The 19,862-nt window shown below is 38.1% G+C and overlaps 1 protein-coding gene across 2 annotated transcripts in view; it reads right to left on the bottom strand.

Moving 5' to 3' along the window:
* Positions 1-19,862, bottom strand: part of SYT9 (synaptotagmin 9) — a 228,709-nt gene that overhangs the window by 168,843 nt on the left and 40,004 nt on the right. For both annotated transcript variants that reach the window (XM_007496995.3, XM_007496996.3), the window contains exon 2: positions 16,065-16,413. In XM_007496995.3, the coding sequence (XP_007497057.1) occupies positions 16,065-16,413 (349 nt within the window). The remainder of the gene's footprint in view (positions 1-16,064; positions 16,414-19,862) is intronic.

The raw sequence follows: 19,862 nt of genomic DNA, 5'->3' as shown, positions 1-19,862 counted from the left end.
GGAGGGAGAGAGAGACAAGAGCTGTATAAGGTCATAGAGCAAATAAGTAGTACATGCCAAAGAAAAAAAATATTAATTTTATGCTTTTCATTTTAGGCATGTCTGCCAGAAACAATTTTACTTAACATAATTTTAATATTCATTCATTTATGAGAGTGTCTGTGTGAGAGAGGAGAAATGGAGAGGGAGAGATACATCCAAACTGGCAACCTTGTTCTCTATGCCCATGCCTCAGACATAACTGTTTCCCAAGATAATATGAGGTAACATTTTTAATGAATGTTGAACAAGGAAAATGTTAAAATATAATGGGAGGGGGACTTCAGGGTAAGCATGGCGGCAGATTAGATGCAGCTCGCTTCCCCTCCTCAGACCCAAAGATACAGATGACCTCAAAAGACTCCCCCAAAAACATCCTCATAAGAACGGAGGGAATCTACAGCAGGGAACAACACTGAAGATACGTGGGATATGGGTATTTCCACATTATAAGGGAATGAAAAAGCCCCCACCCAAACCTGAGTGGAACTACCCTCCCCCACCATATCTATGGAGCCAGAGTTAAAGTCAGTGCACGCCAGAACCAACGAGTGAGGGAGGGGTTCACCAGTAGTGAGCAAGGGGCACCTATAGGTCTTGGGAGTTAACTAATACCACCAAGGACTCACCCCTGAGAGCAGTAACACCCAAAACCCCGACAGGCAGGCAAGGGGAGCTCAGACTTCGGGCGTGCAGAACCAGTGCACCATAATCAACGAGTGTGTGAAGGGCACCCCTGATGTGAGCAAGGGGTACCTATAGGTTTTGGGAGTTAACTAAGACCACCAAGGACTCACCCCTGAGAGCAATAACACCCAAAATGCCGGCAGGCAGGGGAGGGCAGACCTTGGGCTCCCCTGGGAAGATAGCCCAGCTGTGGAGAATTGAGAGTTGGCCGGAAGCAAAAAACCTTGAGCATTAGGTCCATTCACAGACAGCCAGCCCTCCTCACTCAGATTTCTGACTGGAAAGGGAAGGGAAAACCATAGAGATGGCAAACAGTACCCAGGAACAACTTCCAAATACCAAGAAAAGCAAGAAGAAGGGGTTGACTTTGGATAGTTTTTATGGAGGAAAAATACAGAATACAGAGGAAATAGCAGAAGAGGAAACCCAAATAAATGCTCCAAAACCTTCCAAAAGAAATGGAAATTGTCCACAAGCTCTTGAAGAATTTAAATTGGAGGTTATCAAAAAGATGGAAGCCTTCTGGTAGGAAAAATGGGAAATAATGCATTGAGAATTAAACAATCTGAGGGACAAGAACTCCCAATTGGAGAAACAGCTGGAAGCTTCAAAAAGAAGGAAAGACCAAACAGAAAAGGAAAACCTATCTTTAAAGACCAGAATTAGGTAACTGGAAGACAATGATCTTGCAAAACAGCAAGAATTAATAAAGCAAAGTCAAAAAATTAACAAATTAGAAGAAGAAATAAAATATCTCACTGACAAGGTGACAGATCAGGAAACAGAGGAAGGAGAGACAATCTGAGAATCATTGGTCTATTTGAAAAGCCAGAAATAAACAGGAATCTTGATATCATAATAGAAGATATCATCCAAGAAAACTGCCTTGAGATTCTAGAACAAGGGGACAAAATAGACTTTGAAAGAGTTCATAGAACACCCTCTAAACCAAATACCCAAAAGACAACTCCCAGGAATGTAATTGCCAAATTCCAAAGCTTTCAAGCTAAGGAGAGAATCCTAGAAGAAGCCAGAAAGAAACAATTCAGATACCAAGGAGCTCCAATCAGGATCACACAAGACCTGGCAACTTCCACACTGAATGACCGCAAGGCCTGGAGCATGATATTCAGAAAGGCAAGAGAGCTGGGTCTTTAACCAAGAATCAGCTACACATCAAAACTGACTATATGCTTCCTGTGGAAAGTATGGGCATTCAACAAAATAGAAGATTTCCAAATATTTGTAAATAAAAGACCAGAACTCAGTGGAAAGTTTGATGTCCAAACACAAAGAGCAAGAGAAACATGAAGAGGTAAATATGAAAGAAAGGGAAAAGGAGAAAATTTTTTTTTCTTTTATTCAAACTCTCTTCTATAAGGTCTATATTTAGATCAAAGTATATATATTAATATGTGGGGAAATGTTATGTATAATTCTCAAAAATTGTATGGATTATAAGAGTAATTAGAAGAATCATTCATAGGGAAAGATCAGGGCATAAAGATGATATGGAGAAAGGGGGGGAAAAAGAAAAAGGGAGGAGGAATCAATGATGGTATCAAGATATACTTGAAGAAATAGAAATAAATTAAATAGAATAATCCTTGTCACACAAAGATACACATGGGAAGGGGAGGGGAAGAATTCTCTTATAATAAGGAGAGGAAGAGTGATAATTGGTACTACTTAAACCTTACTCTCAGTGAAATCAAATCTGAGAGGGAAGAGCATTTGGATCCATTGGGATCTTGAATTCTATCTCATCCAACAGGGTAAGGGAGAAGGGAAAATTAAGGGGGAAAAGGGGTAGGCAGTACAAAAAGGGAGGGAAGGAGAGGGGGGAGGGAAATTAACAGACCCTAAAAAATAATAAAATAAACATTTTTTAAAAAAAGAAGGGAACAAAAAGGGAGGGGCTAGAAAGGGAAGCATATCAGGGGAGGGGACTAGGAGGACTGATTTTAAGTAAACCACTGGTTTGAAAGGTTATAGCAAAAGAAGAAAGGTCAGAATTAGGGGAGGAGATCAAAATGCCAGGGAAGTCACAAGTGACAATCATAACTTTGAATGTGAATGGGATGAAATCACCCATAAAATGTAGATGAATAGCAGAGTGGATTAGAATCCAAAACCCTACCATATGTTGTCTTCAAGAAACACACATGAGGCGAGTAGATATTCACAAGGTCAGAATTAAAGGTTGGAGTAAGATCTATTGGGCCTCAACTGATAGAAAGAAGGCAGGAGTTGCAATCATAATATCTGACAGAGCCAAAGTAAAAATAGACCTGATTAAAAGAGATAGGGAAGGTAAATACATCCCGATAAAAGGGAGTATAGACAATGAGGATATATAACTAATCAACATGTATGCACCAAATGGTATAGTGCCAATAGATGGCAAAACTATATTAGTGGGAGACCTGAACCAACCACTAGCAAATTTAGATAAATCAAATAAAAAAATAAATAAGAGGTAAAAGATGTGAATGAAATATTAGAAAAATTAGAGTTAATAGATATATGGAGAAAAATAAATAGGGACAAAAAGGAATACACCTTATTTTTAGCAGCACATGGCACATTCACAAAGATTGACCATGTACTAGGTCATAAAAACATGGCAAACAAATGCAGAAAAGCAGAAATAATAAATTCAAACTTTTCAGGTCATAAGGCAATAAAAATAATGATCAGTAAGGGTACATGAAGAGCCAAATTAAAAATCAATTGGAAATTAAATAATATGATACTCCAAAATTGGTTAGAGAACAAATCATAGAAACAATAATTTCATCAAAGAAAATGACAATGATGAGACATCCTTTCAAACCTTATGGGATGCAGCCAAAGCAGTACTCAGAGGAATATTCATAGCCCTGAGTGCATATATTAACAAATTAAGGAGGGCAGAGATCAAATGAATTGGACATGCAAATCAAAAAAACTTGAAAGCAAACAAATTAAAAACCCCATGAAGAAAACCAAATTAGAGATCCTAAAAATTAAGGGAGAAATTAATAAAATCAAAAGTGATAGAACTATAATAAAAATGAACATCCTACCCAAACTGATCTATCTATTTAGTGCCATACCCATTGAACTTCCAAAAACATTTTTTACTGAATTAAAAAAAAACCCATAACAAAATTCATTTGGAAGAACAAAGGATCAAGGATATCCAGGGAAATAATGAAAAAAAAACACAAAGGAAGGTGGCCTTGCAGTCCAAGATCTCAAACTATATTATAAAGCAGTGGTCTTCAAAACAATTTGATACTGGCTAAGAGACATAAAGGAGGATCAGTGGAATAGACTTGGGGTAAATGGCCTCAGCAAGACAGTTTATGACAAACCCAAAGACCCCATCTTTTGGGACAAAAATCCACTATTTGATAAAAAACTGTTGGGAAAATTGGAAGATAGTTTGGGAGAGATTAGGTCTGGATCAACACCTCACACCGTACACCAAGATAAATTCAGAATGAGTGAATGACTTGAACATAAAGAAGGAAACTATAAGTAAATTAGGTGAACACAGAATAGTATACATGTCAGACCTTTGGGATAGGAAAGATTTTAAAACCAAACAAGTCTTAGAAAGAGTCACAAAATGTAAAATAAATAATTTTGATTACATCAAATTAAAACGTTTTTGTACAAACAAAACCAATGTAACTAAAATCAGAAGGGAAGCAACAAATTGGGAAACAATCTTCATAACAAAAACCTCTGACAAAGGTCTAATCACTCAAATTTATAAAGAGCTAAATCAATTGTACAAAAAATCAAGCCATTCTCCAATTGATAAATGGGCAAGGGACATGAACAGGCAGTTTTCAGCCAAAGAAAGCAAAACTATTAATAAGCACATGAAAAAGTGTTCTACATCTCTTATAATCAGAGAGATGCAAATCAAAACAACTCTGAGGTATCACCTCACACCTAGCAGATTGGCTAACATGACAGCGAAGGAAAGTAATGAATGCTGGAGGGGATGTGGCAAAGTTGGGACATTAATTCATTGCTGGTGGAGTTGTGAATTGATCCAAGCATTCTGGAGGGCAATTTGGAACTATGCCCAAAGGGCAATAAAAGACTGTCTGACCATTGATCTAGCCATAGCACTGCTGGGTTTGTACCCCAAAGAGATAATAAGGAAAAAGACTTGTACAAGAATATTCATAGCTGCATTCTTTGTAGTGGCAAAAAATTGGAAAATGAGGGGATGCCCTTCAATTGGGCAATGGCTGAACAAATCGTGGTATATGTTGGTGAAGGAATACTATAGTGCTAAAAGGAATAATAAAGTGGAGGAATTCCATGGAGACTGGAACAACCTCCAGGAAGTGATGCAGAGCGAAAGGAGCAGAACAAGGAGAACATTGCACACAGAGACTGATACACTGTGGTTCAATCGAACGTAATGCATTTCTCCATTAGTGTCAATGCAATATCTCTGAACAATTTGCAGGGATCTAGGAGAAAAAATACTACCCACAAGCAGAGGACAAATGGTGGGAGTAAAAACAATGAGGAAAGGCAACTGCTTGACTACAGGGGTTGAGGGGACATGATTGAGGAGAGACTCTAAATGAACACCCTAATGCAAATACCAACAACATGGAAATAGGTTCAGATTAAGGACACATGTGATACCCAGAAGAATCATGTGCTGGCTATAGGAGGGGTGGTGAGAGGGGAGGGGAGGAAAAGAAAATGATCTTTGTTTCCAATGAATAATGTTTGAAAATGACCTAATAAAATAATATTTAAAAGGAAAAAAAATAGAACGGGAGGGGCAGCAAGATGGAAGTGGATAAAGAGTCAGGCCTAGAGATGGGAGTTCCTGTGTTTAAATCTGGCCTTGCATACTCCTTAGCTGTGTGACCCTGGGAAAGTCACTTAACCCCCATGGCCTAGCCATTATTGCTCTTTATCATCAATATCACAGTCCTTTCTTAATGGATGATAGGTCCCACCAAAAGGCTCCTGGGAATGGGGAAGGAGGAAATGCTCTTGATAGGTCAATAGCCAAATCATTTTAAGAGACAGGTAAGGCAATTATCTTAATAAGACAAGGGGGGTACTCAGTGCTAAATCTCCTCTGCCTTGGATTCTATTCTATTCTATTCTATTCTATTCTATTCTATTCTATTCTATTCTATTCTATTCTATTCTATTCTATTCTTTCCTTCCCACTTGGAAGTGTCAGAGATCAGATGTGAACCGAGGACCTCCTGTTTCTATGCCTGGCTCTCTATCCACTGACCCACCTAGCTGCTCCTTACCATTAATTCTTTTTTTTTAAACCCTTACCTTCCATCTTGGAATCAATACTATGTATTGGTTACAAGGCAGAAGACTGGTAAGGGCTAGGCAATGGGAGTTAAGTTAAGCCCAGGGTAACACAGCTAGGAAGTATCTGATGCAAGATTTGAACCCAGGACCTCCCATCTCTGGGTCTGAATTTCAATCCGCTGAGCCACTATTAATTCTTAAAAATCTTTTGAAAAGTCTTTTGTCCTCAAACTAACCCACTTTAGGAATAAACCTATAAAGGGGTTTTTAGAAACATTTATTTTAAGATTAGAAATGAATGTTTCTAGAGAAACCAAAAAAGAGGTTTATCTAATATGCTTTCATCTAGAGCAAGGATTAGAACATAAGTCCCCTGACTCCTGGCCAGGTACACTTCTGAGGATACCATGTTGCTGCTAAGAATCATCAGCCTAGGGCTCATTCTCCGCCTGCCTGAAGTTTTGTCCCATCTAAGGAGTCTGCACATATGGAATCACAGAAAATATGCTCTAAGTACCATGGTTGGGAAAGTGAATTGTTACTGACCTACTTCAAGTCACTACCTCAGACACAGCCCAAGTGCTCTCATTTCCTGTCAGATAAACAGAAAGGACATTAGCCAGGAAGGTGAGCCATTGGAATGTGTCTAGGGAGTGAGGGAGACAGGCTGTTTAATGATATTTACAAATTAAATATTTGCTAATGAAGTCTACTCTTTGGCTTCTAGGCTAGTTGTTCTGATTTTGGTATCTTCCTGCAATTTCCCGGCCAGGCTGCTTTATGTCCCATGGTTCTCCTTTCTTACCAAGAAGTCATCAGTGAGACTTAGGCAGTAAAGAGGCTTTATTCTCATATTCTCCTGGGGAAAACAAAACACATTTTATTTCTTTCTTTCTTTCTGAGCTCTGAGCCTGGTATGGATTGCTAAAAAAAAGGCACCTCAGAGCTCTAAAAATGAGCGGAATGAAATAGCCCACCAGAAAAATAACTGAAACTCATGTGAAATTTATCACAGAAGATGAAGTACTGGAATTCTATAGCAACACGGCTTGCTTTGCATATCCCCAGATCAGCTAATGTGGAGGCACCCAAGCAGGAAATGACAAGGACCTGCTTCTGGGAGAAGACAGTGCTCTTTCCATTGCCAGAACAGGTTGCATCTTTAATCTACCGGACTAGGGCAGTCGCACTGTTTCTGGCAGGATCCAGGGGGATGAAAGGCCACTTTAACCACAGCAAGTGGCATCATTAATTGAGCTGGGTGGAGGGTAGAATCTCTTTTTAGGCTCCGTGAAGCAGGGTTGGAGTTTAGTCTGTTTTGTTTTCCCTTTTCAAGTCTAGGAACAGTCAGAGGAGTCCCAGGTACACTGGCTTCTCAAGGCTTCCATGTTAGTCTGCTTGCAGTATTCAGCCTGGAATCCTGCTTGCCTTCAAGGTTGCAATGGCTTGGGTTTGCCTGAGATCAGAGACTCCATTGTCTGTGCCTCAAAATGAAAAAGACCAACCAAACTAAACACAACCCCAAGCCTGTTTCTTGGGGACCCAGGGTCCACATGAAGTTCTCCTTAGTCAACTCAGGTTTTGGTGCCTATGTGCTGTGGCTGAACAGGACCTTCAGCTCCTTCTGTGCCCCTGCCCTTGCCACCAGAGAAAAAGTGAGAGATATTGTTCCAGTCTGATAATTCTTAGTATGCAGCATGTTCTGGCTACAGGAAATGGAAAGAGGCCATTCTACTTATGTGGAAGGGGCAGCCAAAATGTCTTTTCCCAGAAGCAGATGCTTGGCATTTCTCATGGTATCTTCCTGTTAGGTGATCTGGGAATACACAAAGTCCCATTACATATGAAAAACTTCAAGTCACTGAGAGGGGACAACTGAGTGGCTCAGTGGATCAAGAGCCAGGCCTAGAGATGGGAGGTCCTGGGTTCAAATGGGAACTCAGATATTTCCTAGCTGTGTGACCCTGGGCAAGTCACTTAACCCCCATTGCCTAGCCCTTACCACTCTTCTGCCTTGGAACCAATAGATAGTATTTCTAATAAGATAGAAGGTATGAGTTATTTAAAAAAGTCACTCAGAGCTAGGGCATAATGTATCCTCATAATCAGTGATATCCATGTGCAAGTAGATGTGGGATGGAATGAAGAAAACTATACCGGAAAACACATCAAGAAATGCAAAGGGCCAGAAGTATGTAAGATACTCCGAGCCCTCAGACCTCTTCATCTCAGATGCTTTTTTCCCTGAATAATGTTGTATAGTGCTGGATGTGGCAAGCAGAAACTAAAATCACTACATATAAAACTAACCATCTCTTATTAGATAGGAAATGGATTTTTATTTCTTTGTACATAATTTCAGAATCAACTGACTGAATAGTCATATCATTGGTTTAGAGCAAAGGTAAAAATCAATAACAAATTAGAAGAAAGGAGAAAATTGAGAACACACACAAACATGTATGATTACAACAGAACCAATCCAACCTGTTTAAGCAGTGGTCAACTAAGAAAAGAGAGAGGGAATGTACAAAAGTCAAGTTTCTTTCTTTCATTTGGAAAAACCTTTACCTTCTGTCTTAGTATCAATTCTAAGACATTAGAGTGGCAAAGGCTAGGCAATCAGGATTAAGTGACTTGCCCAGGGTCACACAGCTAGGAAGTATATAATGATTTTTTAGAAAAGTTTAACTAGGGCAAAATTGCCACAAGAAGGCAGAAAGTTTTCAGAAACCATCAAAGCCTCCATATTTTTTGCCAAGCATAGACATCTCTTAGTCAAGGAGAATACTTTACAGCACAAGCTCATTTACAAAACATTAAAGAGGAGGATGAGAAAAGATTATAAGTAGTTCCATCTCACAAAATAACTCGAAAAGGGGGAGAGGAATATGAGTCTACAGAGAGCTTGGCATGCAATCTGGCTATCAAGGTCGGGGGGGGGGAACTTAGTAGCTCAAAGTTTAGGGTACAAGTCAGCGAGAAGCTCTCTTAGTGTTAGAAGCTGTGACAGGGAAAGGCCAGTAATCCTGATCCAGATAGCTTCCTCTATAAGTCAAAGAGGTCTGATTACAAGCCACTTCTTACCATTATATGTAGAATAAAATTAAAAGGGGAAATCAAGGGAAATTATGTTGTGTTGCAAATTATTACTAAGTGTATAGTACACCAGTGTTCCATACTAGGAGTAACAAAAACACAATGTACAATTCTCAGATATGGTTCTGTGATATTTTATAACTTTTATTGTCAATTATAAGAAAGATGCTGGTTTCCACATTATGAAAAGCTTTGTTAAGAATGCTGGTGCAGAGGAAGTGGCTATGATGGCTCATTTTACACTAAAATCGTGGCTAGTTTAAAGATCTTAACCTTTCTGTTTGTTATTCACACACACTAACTGTAAGAAAGTGCAATAAACAGATGAAAAAAAAGAATAGATCTGTTGGCATTTCTATTGTCATTGGCAATAATAGTGGCCTGTTCCCATTTGAATTCCATCACCTCAGTACTAATATAGTATCTGAGGAACTGGTAATGGTACTTAAGGAGATAAAGCCAGGAAGGGAAACCTGACCTGACAAAATATACTTTGCTGCAGGTGACAATTTTAAAGATACTCAAGATCACCTCTACTATTTGACATTGTACTAGAAACACTAGCAGTAGCAATTAGAGAAGATAAAGGAATTGAAGGCATCAAAATAGGCAAAGAGGATACCAAGTTATCACTCTTTGCGGATGACATGATGGTCTACTTAAAGAATCCTAGAGATTCAACCAAAAAGCTAATTGAAATAATCAACAACTTTAGCAAAGTTGCAGGATACAAAATAAACCCACATAAATCATCAGCTTTTCTATATATCTCCAACACAGCTCAGCAGCAAGAACTAGAAAGGGAAATCCCATTCAAAATCAGCTTAGACAAAATAAAATACCTAGGAATCTACCTCCCAAGACAAACACAGGAACTATATGAACACAACTACAAAACACTCGCCACACAACTAAAACTAGACTTGAGCAAATGGAAAAACATTAACTGCTCATGGATAGGATGAGCCAATATAATAAAAATGACCATCCTACCCAAACTTATTTATCTATTTAGTGCCATACCCATTGAACTACCAAAATACTTCTTCACTGATTTAGAAAAAACCATAACAAAGTTCATTTGGAAGAACAAAAGATCAAGGATATCCAGGGAAATAATGAAAAAAAACACATATGATGGGGGCCTTGCAGTCCCTGACCTAAAACTATATTACAAAGCAGCAGTCATCAAAACAATTTGGTACTGGCTAAGAAACAGAAAGGAAGATCAGTGGAATAGACTGGGGGAAAGAGACCTCAGCAAGACAGTATACGATAAACCCAAAGATCCCAGCTTTTGGGACAAAAATCCATTATTCGATAAAAACTGCTGGGAAAATTGGAAGACAGTGTGGGAGAGATTAGGAATAGATCAACACCTCACACTCTACACCAAGATAAATTCAAAATGGGTGAGTGACTTAAACATAAAGAAGGAAACCATAAGTAAATTGGGTAAACACAGAATAGTATACATGTCAGACCTTTGGGAGGGGAAAGGCCTTAAAACCAAGCAAGATATAGAAAGAATCACAAAATGTAAAATCAATAATTTTGATTACATCAAACTAAAAAGCTTTTGTACAAACAAAACCAATGTAACTAAAATCAGAAGGGAAACAACAAATTGGGAAAAAATCTTCATAGAAACCTCTGACAAAGGTTTAATTACTCATATTTATAAAGAGCTAAATCAATTGTACAAAAATCAAGCCATTCTCCAATTGATAAATGGGCAAGGGACATGGATAGGCAGTTCTCAGATAAAGAAATCAAAACTATTAACAAGCACATGAAGAAGTGTTCTAAATCTCTTATAATCAGAGAGATGCAAATTAAAACAACTCTGAGGTATCACCTCACACCTAGCAGATTGGCTAACATAACAGCAAAGGAAAGTAATGAATGCTGGAGGGGATGTGGCAAAGTTGGGACATTAATTCATTGCTGGTGGAGTTGTGAACTGATCCAACCATTCTGGAGGGCAATTTGGAACTATGCCCAAAGGGTGATAAAAGAATATCTACCCTTTGACCCAGCCATAGCACTGCTGGGTCTGTACTCCAAAGAGATAATGGACACAAAGACTTGTACAAAAATATTCATAGCTGCGCTCTTTGTGGTGGCCAAAAACTGGAAAACGAGGGGATGCCCATCAATTGGGGAATGGCTGAACAAACTGTGGTATATGTTGGTGATGGAATACTATTGTGCTAAAAGGAATAATAAAGTGGAGGAGTTCCATGGAGACTGGAACAACCTCCAGGAAGTGATGCAGAGCGAGAGGAGCAGAGCCAGGAGAACATTGTACACAGAGACTAATACACTGTGGTATAATTGAACGTAATGGACTTCTCCATTAGTGGCGATGTAATGTCCCTGAATAATTTGCTGGGATCCAGGAGAAAAAAAACACCATTCATAAGCAAAGGATAAACTATGGGAGTGGAAACACCGAGGAAAAGCAACTGCCTGAATACAGAGGTTGAGGGGACATGACAGAGGAGAGACTCTAAATGAACACTCTAATGCAAATACTATCAACAAAGCAATGGGTTCAAATCAAGAAAACATCTAATGCCCAGTGGACTTACGCGTCGGCTATGGGGGGTGGGGGGAGGAAAAGAAAATGATCTATGTCTTTAACGAATAATGCTTGGAAATGATCAAATAAAATATATTTAAAGAAAAAAAAAGATACTCAAGAGTTGATTTTCAAGATATTCCAAAGGGAGAGATTCCCAGAGGACAAAAGATCACAGAAGGTACTTAAAAAAACCAATATCACCACCAATAATAACAACAAAAAAGACATGAAAAATTATCAGCAACCCAAGTGACCCATTTTTCTCTAAATAAAATCATTATAATATTATATATGATATAGGAACATATTATATATTAAAATATCATTACACCATTTTATTATATATATGATTAAGGGTTATCCATGATAATAATATGAGAAGGGGATGTGTAAGTTTTCCCATGCAATGTAATACAGAAAAATCACATTTTTGAGTCATTCAGTTAATTGAGAAATGTTGTGAGTATATAAGATTCTGCTGTTTGTTCTTCATTAATTATTCAAATATATTCAAGCCAGTAGAATAAAATGTAGCCTTAGGAGGGCATTTCCTTTAACAATGTATCTCTCATGGATATGTTTAAGAGTATAGACTATTCCATGATAAACAGGATCACAGAAGGCACAGTGGAAAAAACAACACTGCACTTGGAATTACAGGGATCTGAGTGAGTTTTGACTTTGTCACGTGTTACCTTGAGTAAGTTGCTTTACTTTCCTGAGCCTCAGTTACATTATTCATAAAATGAGGGGTTGGTCTAAATGAAAAGGTATCAAAGTTTTTTTTCCAACTAGCTTTAAGTCTATGATCCTATGAATTAACTTTAATTATTCATTGAATATCGAGGGCAGTATCAAACACGGAGGTGTGACTGCCAGGGGCATGGGGAATGTTTTACAAAAAACTTCAAAGAAAAAAGTATCCCTCTAGTTACTGAGAGGATTTACAGATATTCCTATTTATGCACATGTAGATAGGTGAACAATGTATTTCATATAAACAACACATAAATATATAAAATTAATATATAAACAATGTATTATATATAGAGATCAATGTATTAAAGGGTCTCTAAAATCTTTTCCGTATATAAATCTATATGGTCCTATTGATGTTAGTAGGTCGATTCCATCAAGCTTCTGATCACTATGGAGCTTACTCAATGGATGTCCCATTATTCAAAAGAAACTAGTCTAGAAATTCATAGGCATAAGGTGGGGAGATAGTTGGGGCAAGTGAATTTCGAGGGTATAATGCCAAGATTACCACTTCATATGGTCAACAACATCTCATTGTGTGGGTGGGTACATATACATACATGTAATGTAAACGTATAATATATACAGTTTGTGTGTAGCCACTGAAGTAATTTGTTTTATCTGACTATGCATACTTGTTAAAAGAAATTTATTTTTCTTTTCTTTTTTTTCTCCCAGTGGAGTGGGGGTGGAAGGGAGAGAAAATAGAATTCTGTTAATTTTTTAAAATAGATGTGGGGGAGGGGTGTTAGAGATGCAAAATATTTCAGATGCTTGCAAAAGGGATCAGTGTATGATTAGTTTAACTGTTTTATTTTGCTACAAGAGATAGCTCTTTAAGTAGGGGCAATCTGTAGATGTATGAAATGGAAAACAAAACATGTCGATATGACTTTTGGAAAATAAAAGAACCAAGAGAAAGCTTCCAATATGGTGGGTGAATCCTCTCTGGGTAGTCCTCGATAAGAATTGTGCTAGATGAGAAGACATGAAGGCATGGCAATGGGTACCAATGGAAGGAGCATCCACACTGAAGAGATCAGAGAAGTGTTTAAATGTTGTTTGGAGTTATGATGAACATTTTAATGTGTTCAACACCAAACAGTCATATATCAGATATGTGCTCTATGCAAAATACTCAGCTAGAGGAAAATGCAAAGATAATTCAAACACAGTTCATGACCTCATAGACAATAGGTAGGTAGGAATGAGGGACTTGGCGTCTTAAAGACCTGAGTTCAAATCTATCCTCAGATTCTTCTTAGCTGTGTGACCCTGAGCTAGTCATTTAACCTCTCTCTGTCCCTATTTCCTTATCCATCAAACAGGGTTAATAATAGCACCTAATCCTTAGTGTTGTTGTGAGGATAAAATATGAGGTAATATTTGAAAAGTGATTTGCAAAACTTAAAGTACTATATGAATTCTAGCTATTTTCACTTTTTTCTGATAATCTAGTGGAGGAAATGTAACACTTTCAGCAATGGTTGCTAATATCTCATAGATGTGCAATTATGCTACAATAATTATTATAATAAAAATATAAGAAGATATGATAGGTAACAAGTACTATGTGATGTCTGTCTGAGAAAGAAACAATCATTTCTAACTTGAAAGAATGAGGGGAACCTTCCTGGAAGAGGCAACATGTACACTAGATTTTGAAGGATGAATAGAATTTTAAATGGTGAAGAATAAGATTAGGGAGGATTGAGGTGAAGATCAAGGTTTTTCATGTGTAGGCAAAGGCATAACATAAGTCACTGAAATGGGAAAATGAGGTGTATATATAAGAAACATCAAAGTATTCAATTTGGCTGGAACACAATTGGAAAGGCATAGTGTAAGGCGAAGACCAGGCTGTAGAAGGTCAGGTTTGTGGAGGGTTAGACATGTTGAACTATAGCCTTTGCCAAAATCAACACATTCAGTCTACCAGGAGGAATTGGGAATATAGCCTTCTGTACAGTAACCGCCATACACCTAGAGGAAGAATTCTAGGCACCTTTTAAATAGAATAAGATTTCTCCTATTCTTAAATCACTTAAAAAAATCTAAAGATGGTAATGATAAACGGCCTATATTTATAAAGCCAGGGAAGTGTTTGAGCCATTTCTTAGACTCTTAATTACATATATTTTTAATAGTGAAATGTTGACTTCACTTTTTTTAAACCATTCTCCCTGTTGATCACTAACAGTTTGTCTCAGCTGCACAACAAAGGCATAATTACGTAGGTGTTAACTTATGCTTGTCACACCTCTTCTAGACATTTGACATAACAAGCAGACACATTCCATTCACATGCTCTTTCATAGCTAGGATGTCAGTGTTTTAGTAAAAATGAGTTATGTTAGAAAGTTACTACTTGGAGAATCTTTGGAGTTTTAGTGGAGCATTCTAGGGAGCCAAAGGTTTCTGGGTAATGTGTGAACCACATGGGAGAAATCTAGCATTTTAGGGCCCAGAGCTGACTCCTTTCAATGGGCAAAGTCATGCAATTACCACAGTATTACCTGGAGTTGAAATCGTGTAATGATGTAGCCAAATCTTAACGAAAATCTCCCTTTTTGGACAAAGAAGGGCTAGCCTGGGGAAAATCAAATGTCTCCAACTCATTTTTTTGAGTTTCAGACAGCTGCAATAATTTTATTTTATTTCTGCTCTCATTCTCTATCACTAAAATGGCCCTACATGGCTGACCTCATATAGCACACCAATAATAGGTATATCTCTTACCACAGTGGTAGTTCTCATGGCCCAAATAGAAATACAGTCCTTCAAAAGATCCTTGACCATCTTTCCTTGTAGTGCTCATAATATGTGTATAACACGATATCCAAGATGGTACATCTTAAATATCATCAATACATTGTTGAGAAGAAAAGGAGAAAAATACATTGTTGAGAATGAAGGATTCTAAGACTTTGACAAGAGTCTTCAAACCAAAGTCATCATATGGGCTTTGTTATTTAATTACTTCACTAGAAACTGCGGTACAGCAGAATACAGTGAAAACAATGTTGGGAAATATGGTGTGGGATCAAAGAATGAAAGAAATCAAAAGTATATAAATATCTCAGTCTTATATATCACAAACACATTCTTCCAGAAAAGTCACAAGACTGGTTATAGATAGCAGCTAACACCATTGAAATGAATTTGTTGTGTCTTAAGACAAAGAATGACTAGTTACATATATAAGGTCATTTCAAAATTGGCTGTCTGTGTGCCATCAGATCACTACATAGATAAAGCAAAGGTCAACTCTAAATAGCAAATTAGAATAAAAGATAAAGATGAGATGACATTGTATATGATTTCAGCAGCTCTAGGGAAATCTATTTAAAGGAAGTGTCAAGTGAAAAAAAAAACCTCAACAAAAATAAAGATTTAGATTCTAAATATTACTATTTCTTCAGAAAGCATTCCTAAGGATAAATGACCCTCTGCCTATAGCCTAATTCCTCTTTCCATTGTATCACTGCCCCTTCTATTCCCATGGATCACTCTTTCCCAGATCCCATACCCATCCCATTAGAGGATCCCAATGGCCCCCACAGGAAGACAGACAGACAACACTACTGACCGGGCAGATGGGGTAGGCTCTGTGACTTGCCGCTGCATGCGGGCCCCATGCACACAATTCTCCTTATTCTCTGCTTGAGAAGCTAAGGGAATGTCAGGAGAGGTGTGGCTGATCTTCATGGCGGCATCTGGATAGGGCGAGGGCTGTTCCTGGTAGTCCTCACTGTATTCTGGGTCATTGGTCTCTGTTTCTGTGTAATTCAAGGGCTCTTGGTTGTCTTTGCTTCCCGAGAACAGGCCTCGTTCTCTCCAAGGGATCCAGCAGAGTTTCCAGGACACAAATAGAGATACACTGAAGAGTGCCAACCCACAGGCTGTGACAACTAGAGACAGCAAACTCACTGAGATGTCTAAAAGGGAGGAAAATTGCAAGACCAGCATTAATGGAATATCTATTTCATTCATTGTTTCAACAAGCATTTGTTATGCACCAACTATATGCCAGGCTCTCTTCTAGTCTCTCAGGATAGAGAAAAAAAAGACAAAGATAAGCCCTGCCCTCAAGAAGCTTACATTCTTTTAGGAGAAATTATATATACATATGTAAATAATAAAATATATGCAAAGAAAATGCAGAGTAACTTCCTGGGGACTGGGACAGGGACTAGCAATTGGGAGTGTTTTTAGGGAGCAGCAATTGATTTAAGCTTTATTCCATAGAAATTATTCAACAGGAACTGTTGTTTAAGGCTTAATAATTATTGTTCCCAAGGGACACTCTATAGAAGAATCAGGAAACCCATGATGGCATGTGTTGCTCGATGACAAGATTAATATGCCCCATCTTCAGGTTCATTTATTTTTTTCTGAGAGATGAGATAGCACATGAGTATATGGACTCATACTATAGAAGATATATCCATTAATAGAACATAGGCCATTTTCTTTTCTCAGTTGTGCTGGATCTGGAGATCTGGCCAGTTTCCCCTCTGTTAACTTCATATTTCATGTTGCTGCCAGATAGGCACCAGTAAAGCCCTTTGCCCAGTAGAATAAAGGCTTATGGGAAGCAAGTGGGGTTGTGTGGTTTATAGTACTGGGGAAGGGAGGCAGATTTTCTAAATTCACTTAATTCAGAAGCTAGCATTTCTCTAAGATGAAAAGAGGAATTGAGCCCATTGAAGAACAGTGAATCTACTCAGGTCAACTGATCTAACCTGCTGACCTGTGACACTGATATGGAAGCTATGCTTAGGGAAGAATTAGTAAAAGAGCCAGCAGAGACTAGGGTAATTTCCTTATCTTTCCTCTGCTTAAAAGAGCAGAGAATTAAATTAAAATCTCTAGGGATGTCTGTGGCCTGAATGAGACCAAAATGGTTAAGTTGTCAGTGTCCACAGCATGGCTTGGGTAGGATGAAGAAGCAATCTGTCTAGTTTGGGATGCAGACCTGCATTGAGGAATACTCCCAGCACCCTTCCCTTCACCCACTACAGGGAGCACATGTTCTCCTTCCCCTTACTTTTTTTCTCTTCCAGTTAACCTGGCCTCACAAGGGGATCTTGATTAAAATCTTTGGCTAAAAACCTTGTGAAATTCAGCTTTTATGTGTGGGTTTGTTTCTTAAGTGTTCCAGTCAGTATGGCTGTATGATTCCGAGTCCTTTCCAAAAGCGGTTTCTATGGCATCCTGAGAAGAGAGCTGACTGATGAGGGGAATAGTTTCTATGTAATTTGTTGGCAAGATGCCTACTGGACATATGGGCTGGTGGAATACACACTGAATCTGAGATCTGATGACCTGAGTTTGAGGACTAGGATTATCCCTTACTAGCTATGTGATCTTAGCTAAGTGGTTTAACTGCTTTGGGCTTCATTTTGTATCATGTAGTGGTTGGCTAAGGCTATGTTAGGGTCCCTTTCAGTTCTAAATCTGTGATCCCAGGACTGCAATTGTCTCATTATGGATCTGCTTCACTTTGTTTGTCTAACCTTGTTTTTTAATCCTTTTCTTATATCACCAGGACTCATCAGTAGTAAGTTTATGTTTTTGATTTCTCCTTCCCTCATAACCAGCTCTTCTCCTCTCCTCTCCTATAGTTTGCCAATTTTCCTTCCCTCCTTTTCCAAACCTGTTGATGAATCTAGAGAGATTCTCTTCTCCTTGCCTACTTCCTCCCTTCAAGAGGCCGTTCAGAATTACCACAATGCTCATTTAACTGAGAAAAATCTTTCCTTGACAATTCCCTCCAACCTGATGCAGGCATATAAGGGACAGAGAGATAGTGAAGAAGCAAGATTCCATGCCTGGGAAACCACATGAATAGGAGTCAGAATGACAGGTCTTTTTCTTTGCTCTTATCCAGCTGGGGCCTGCAGGCTCACATGAGTTTCTTGTGGATTGTACCAAGAGGACCCTGTGTTAGAGATCCTGGTCCTTCTATTTAAGAAATGTCAAGTCTATCTAAAAAATACTATCCACAAGCAGAGGATAAACTGTGGGAGTAAAAACATCGAGGAAAAGCAATTGCTTGACTACAGGGGTTGAGGGGATATGACTGAGGAGAGACTCTAAGTGAACACTCTAATGCAAATACCAACAACAGGGAAATGGGTTCGAGTCAAGAACACATGTGATAACCAGTGGAATTGTGCGTTGGCTATGGGAGAGGGAAAGGTGGTGGTGGTGGGGGGGGCGGGGAGGAAAAGAAAATGATCTTTGTTTCCAGTGAATAATGTTTGGAAATGACCAAATAAAATAATGTTTAAAATTAAAAAAAAATAAACATTCCTCTACTCTCAAAAAAAAAAAAGAAATGTCAATTTTGCTCTCTACCAACCCAACGAAGTTGGAAGATCCTCATGCCCCATTTCCTAAGTGATGTTCTCTGAGGATTAAGTAGAGAAGTTATATTTGACCAAACCAGGAAGATACATTTTTTTCTTCTCTTGCTATCCTTTACTTATCTCTCTAATTGCTATTTTTTGAGTCTCTGGCCTGAAGAGTATAATACTATCTCACTCATTGAGAGTTTATTTATCCATCAATCTTAGCTCCTCAGAAAACTGCAAAAAATCACATAGACAATAAAGAAAAATATCTGAGCAGCTAAAGTAGATATATTAAAATCCACAAAATAAAACTCACTGCAATTTAACTCATAGGAGAGTATGGTAGAGCTCATTTAATGCCAGTTGCCCCTTAGTTCACAAACAATTCTAATAGGATGGTTTTACCTGATTTCCCTGGCTACTGCTTATTATACTAAATTAGAAATTAAGATGGAAGTGAGGGAATCACTTTAAGCAGAGTCACTGACTGTAAGAAGTGAAAACTGATAAACTAGCAGGGAAGGAAGCTTCAGAAAAATAGGAATGAAACAAAAAAAGCAGTTAATTAAATTTATTTTATGTAGAGCTAATATCTTCATACATTTATGGACATTCCTATACTATAATTGATAATTCATAATAATGACACAGTGGTCATGTTAACTTTTGTTCTGTATCTTAACAAGTCAAGGAAATATGAGATACATTTAAAGAAAGATTTCTATCTTAAAGAATTCAATTAAAAAAATAGGATTCCTTTATGTGAACCAACTTATCCTTAATAGTGCCACATCAATGAAGTTCTACTGTTTTCACCTGCAAAGTAGCCATCTTGAACTCCTAGTATCTAGAAATGGTCATTTTGGGTTAATGGGTAGAATCTAGGTTCCTGAGTATTACTCATTAGGGCTGACTCCAAATAGCATAAAGTTGGGAAGTGTGCTGAAGTATAGATATTGGCAAAGAAATATCTAGGAACTAATCACTCTCTTCTCTTCAAAGTGGATTGGAGGGAAGAGTCTCCTGAT

The sequence above is a fragment of the Monodelphis domestica genome, chromosome 6 (genome assembly GCF_027887165.1).
Source record: "Monodelphis domestica isolate mMonDom1 chromosome 6, mMonDom1.pri, whole genome shotgun sequence".
Lineage (NCBI taxonomy): Eukaryota > Metazoa > Chordata > Mammalia > Didelphimorphia > Didelphidae > Monodelphis > Monodelphis domestica.
The sequence above is the reverse complement of the archived record's forward strand: the minus strand, read 5'-3'. Positions and strand labels throughout refer to the sequence as shown.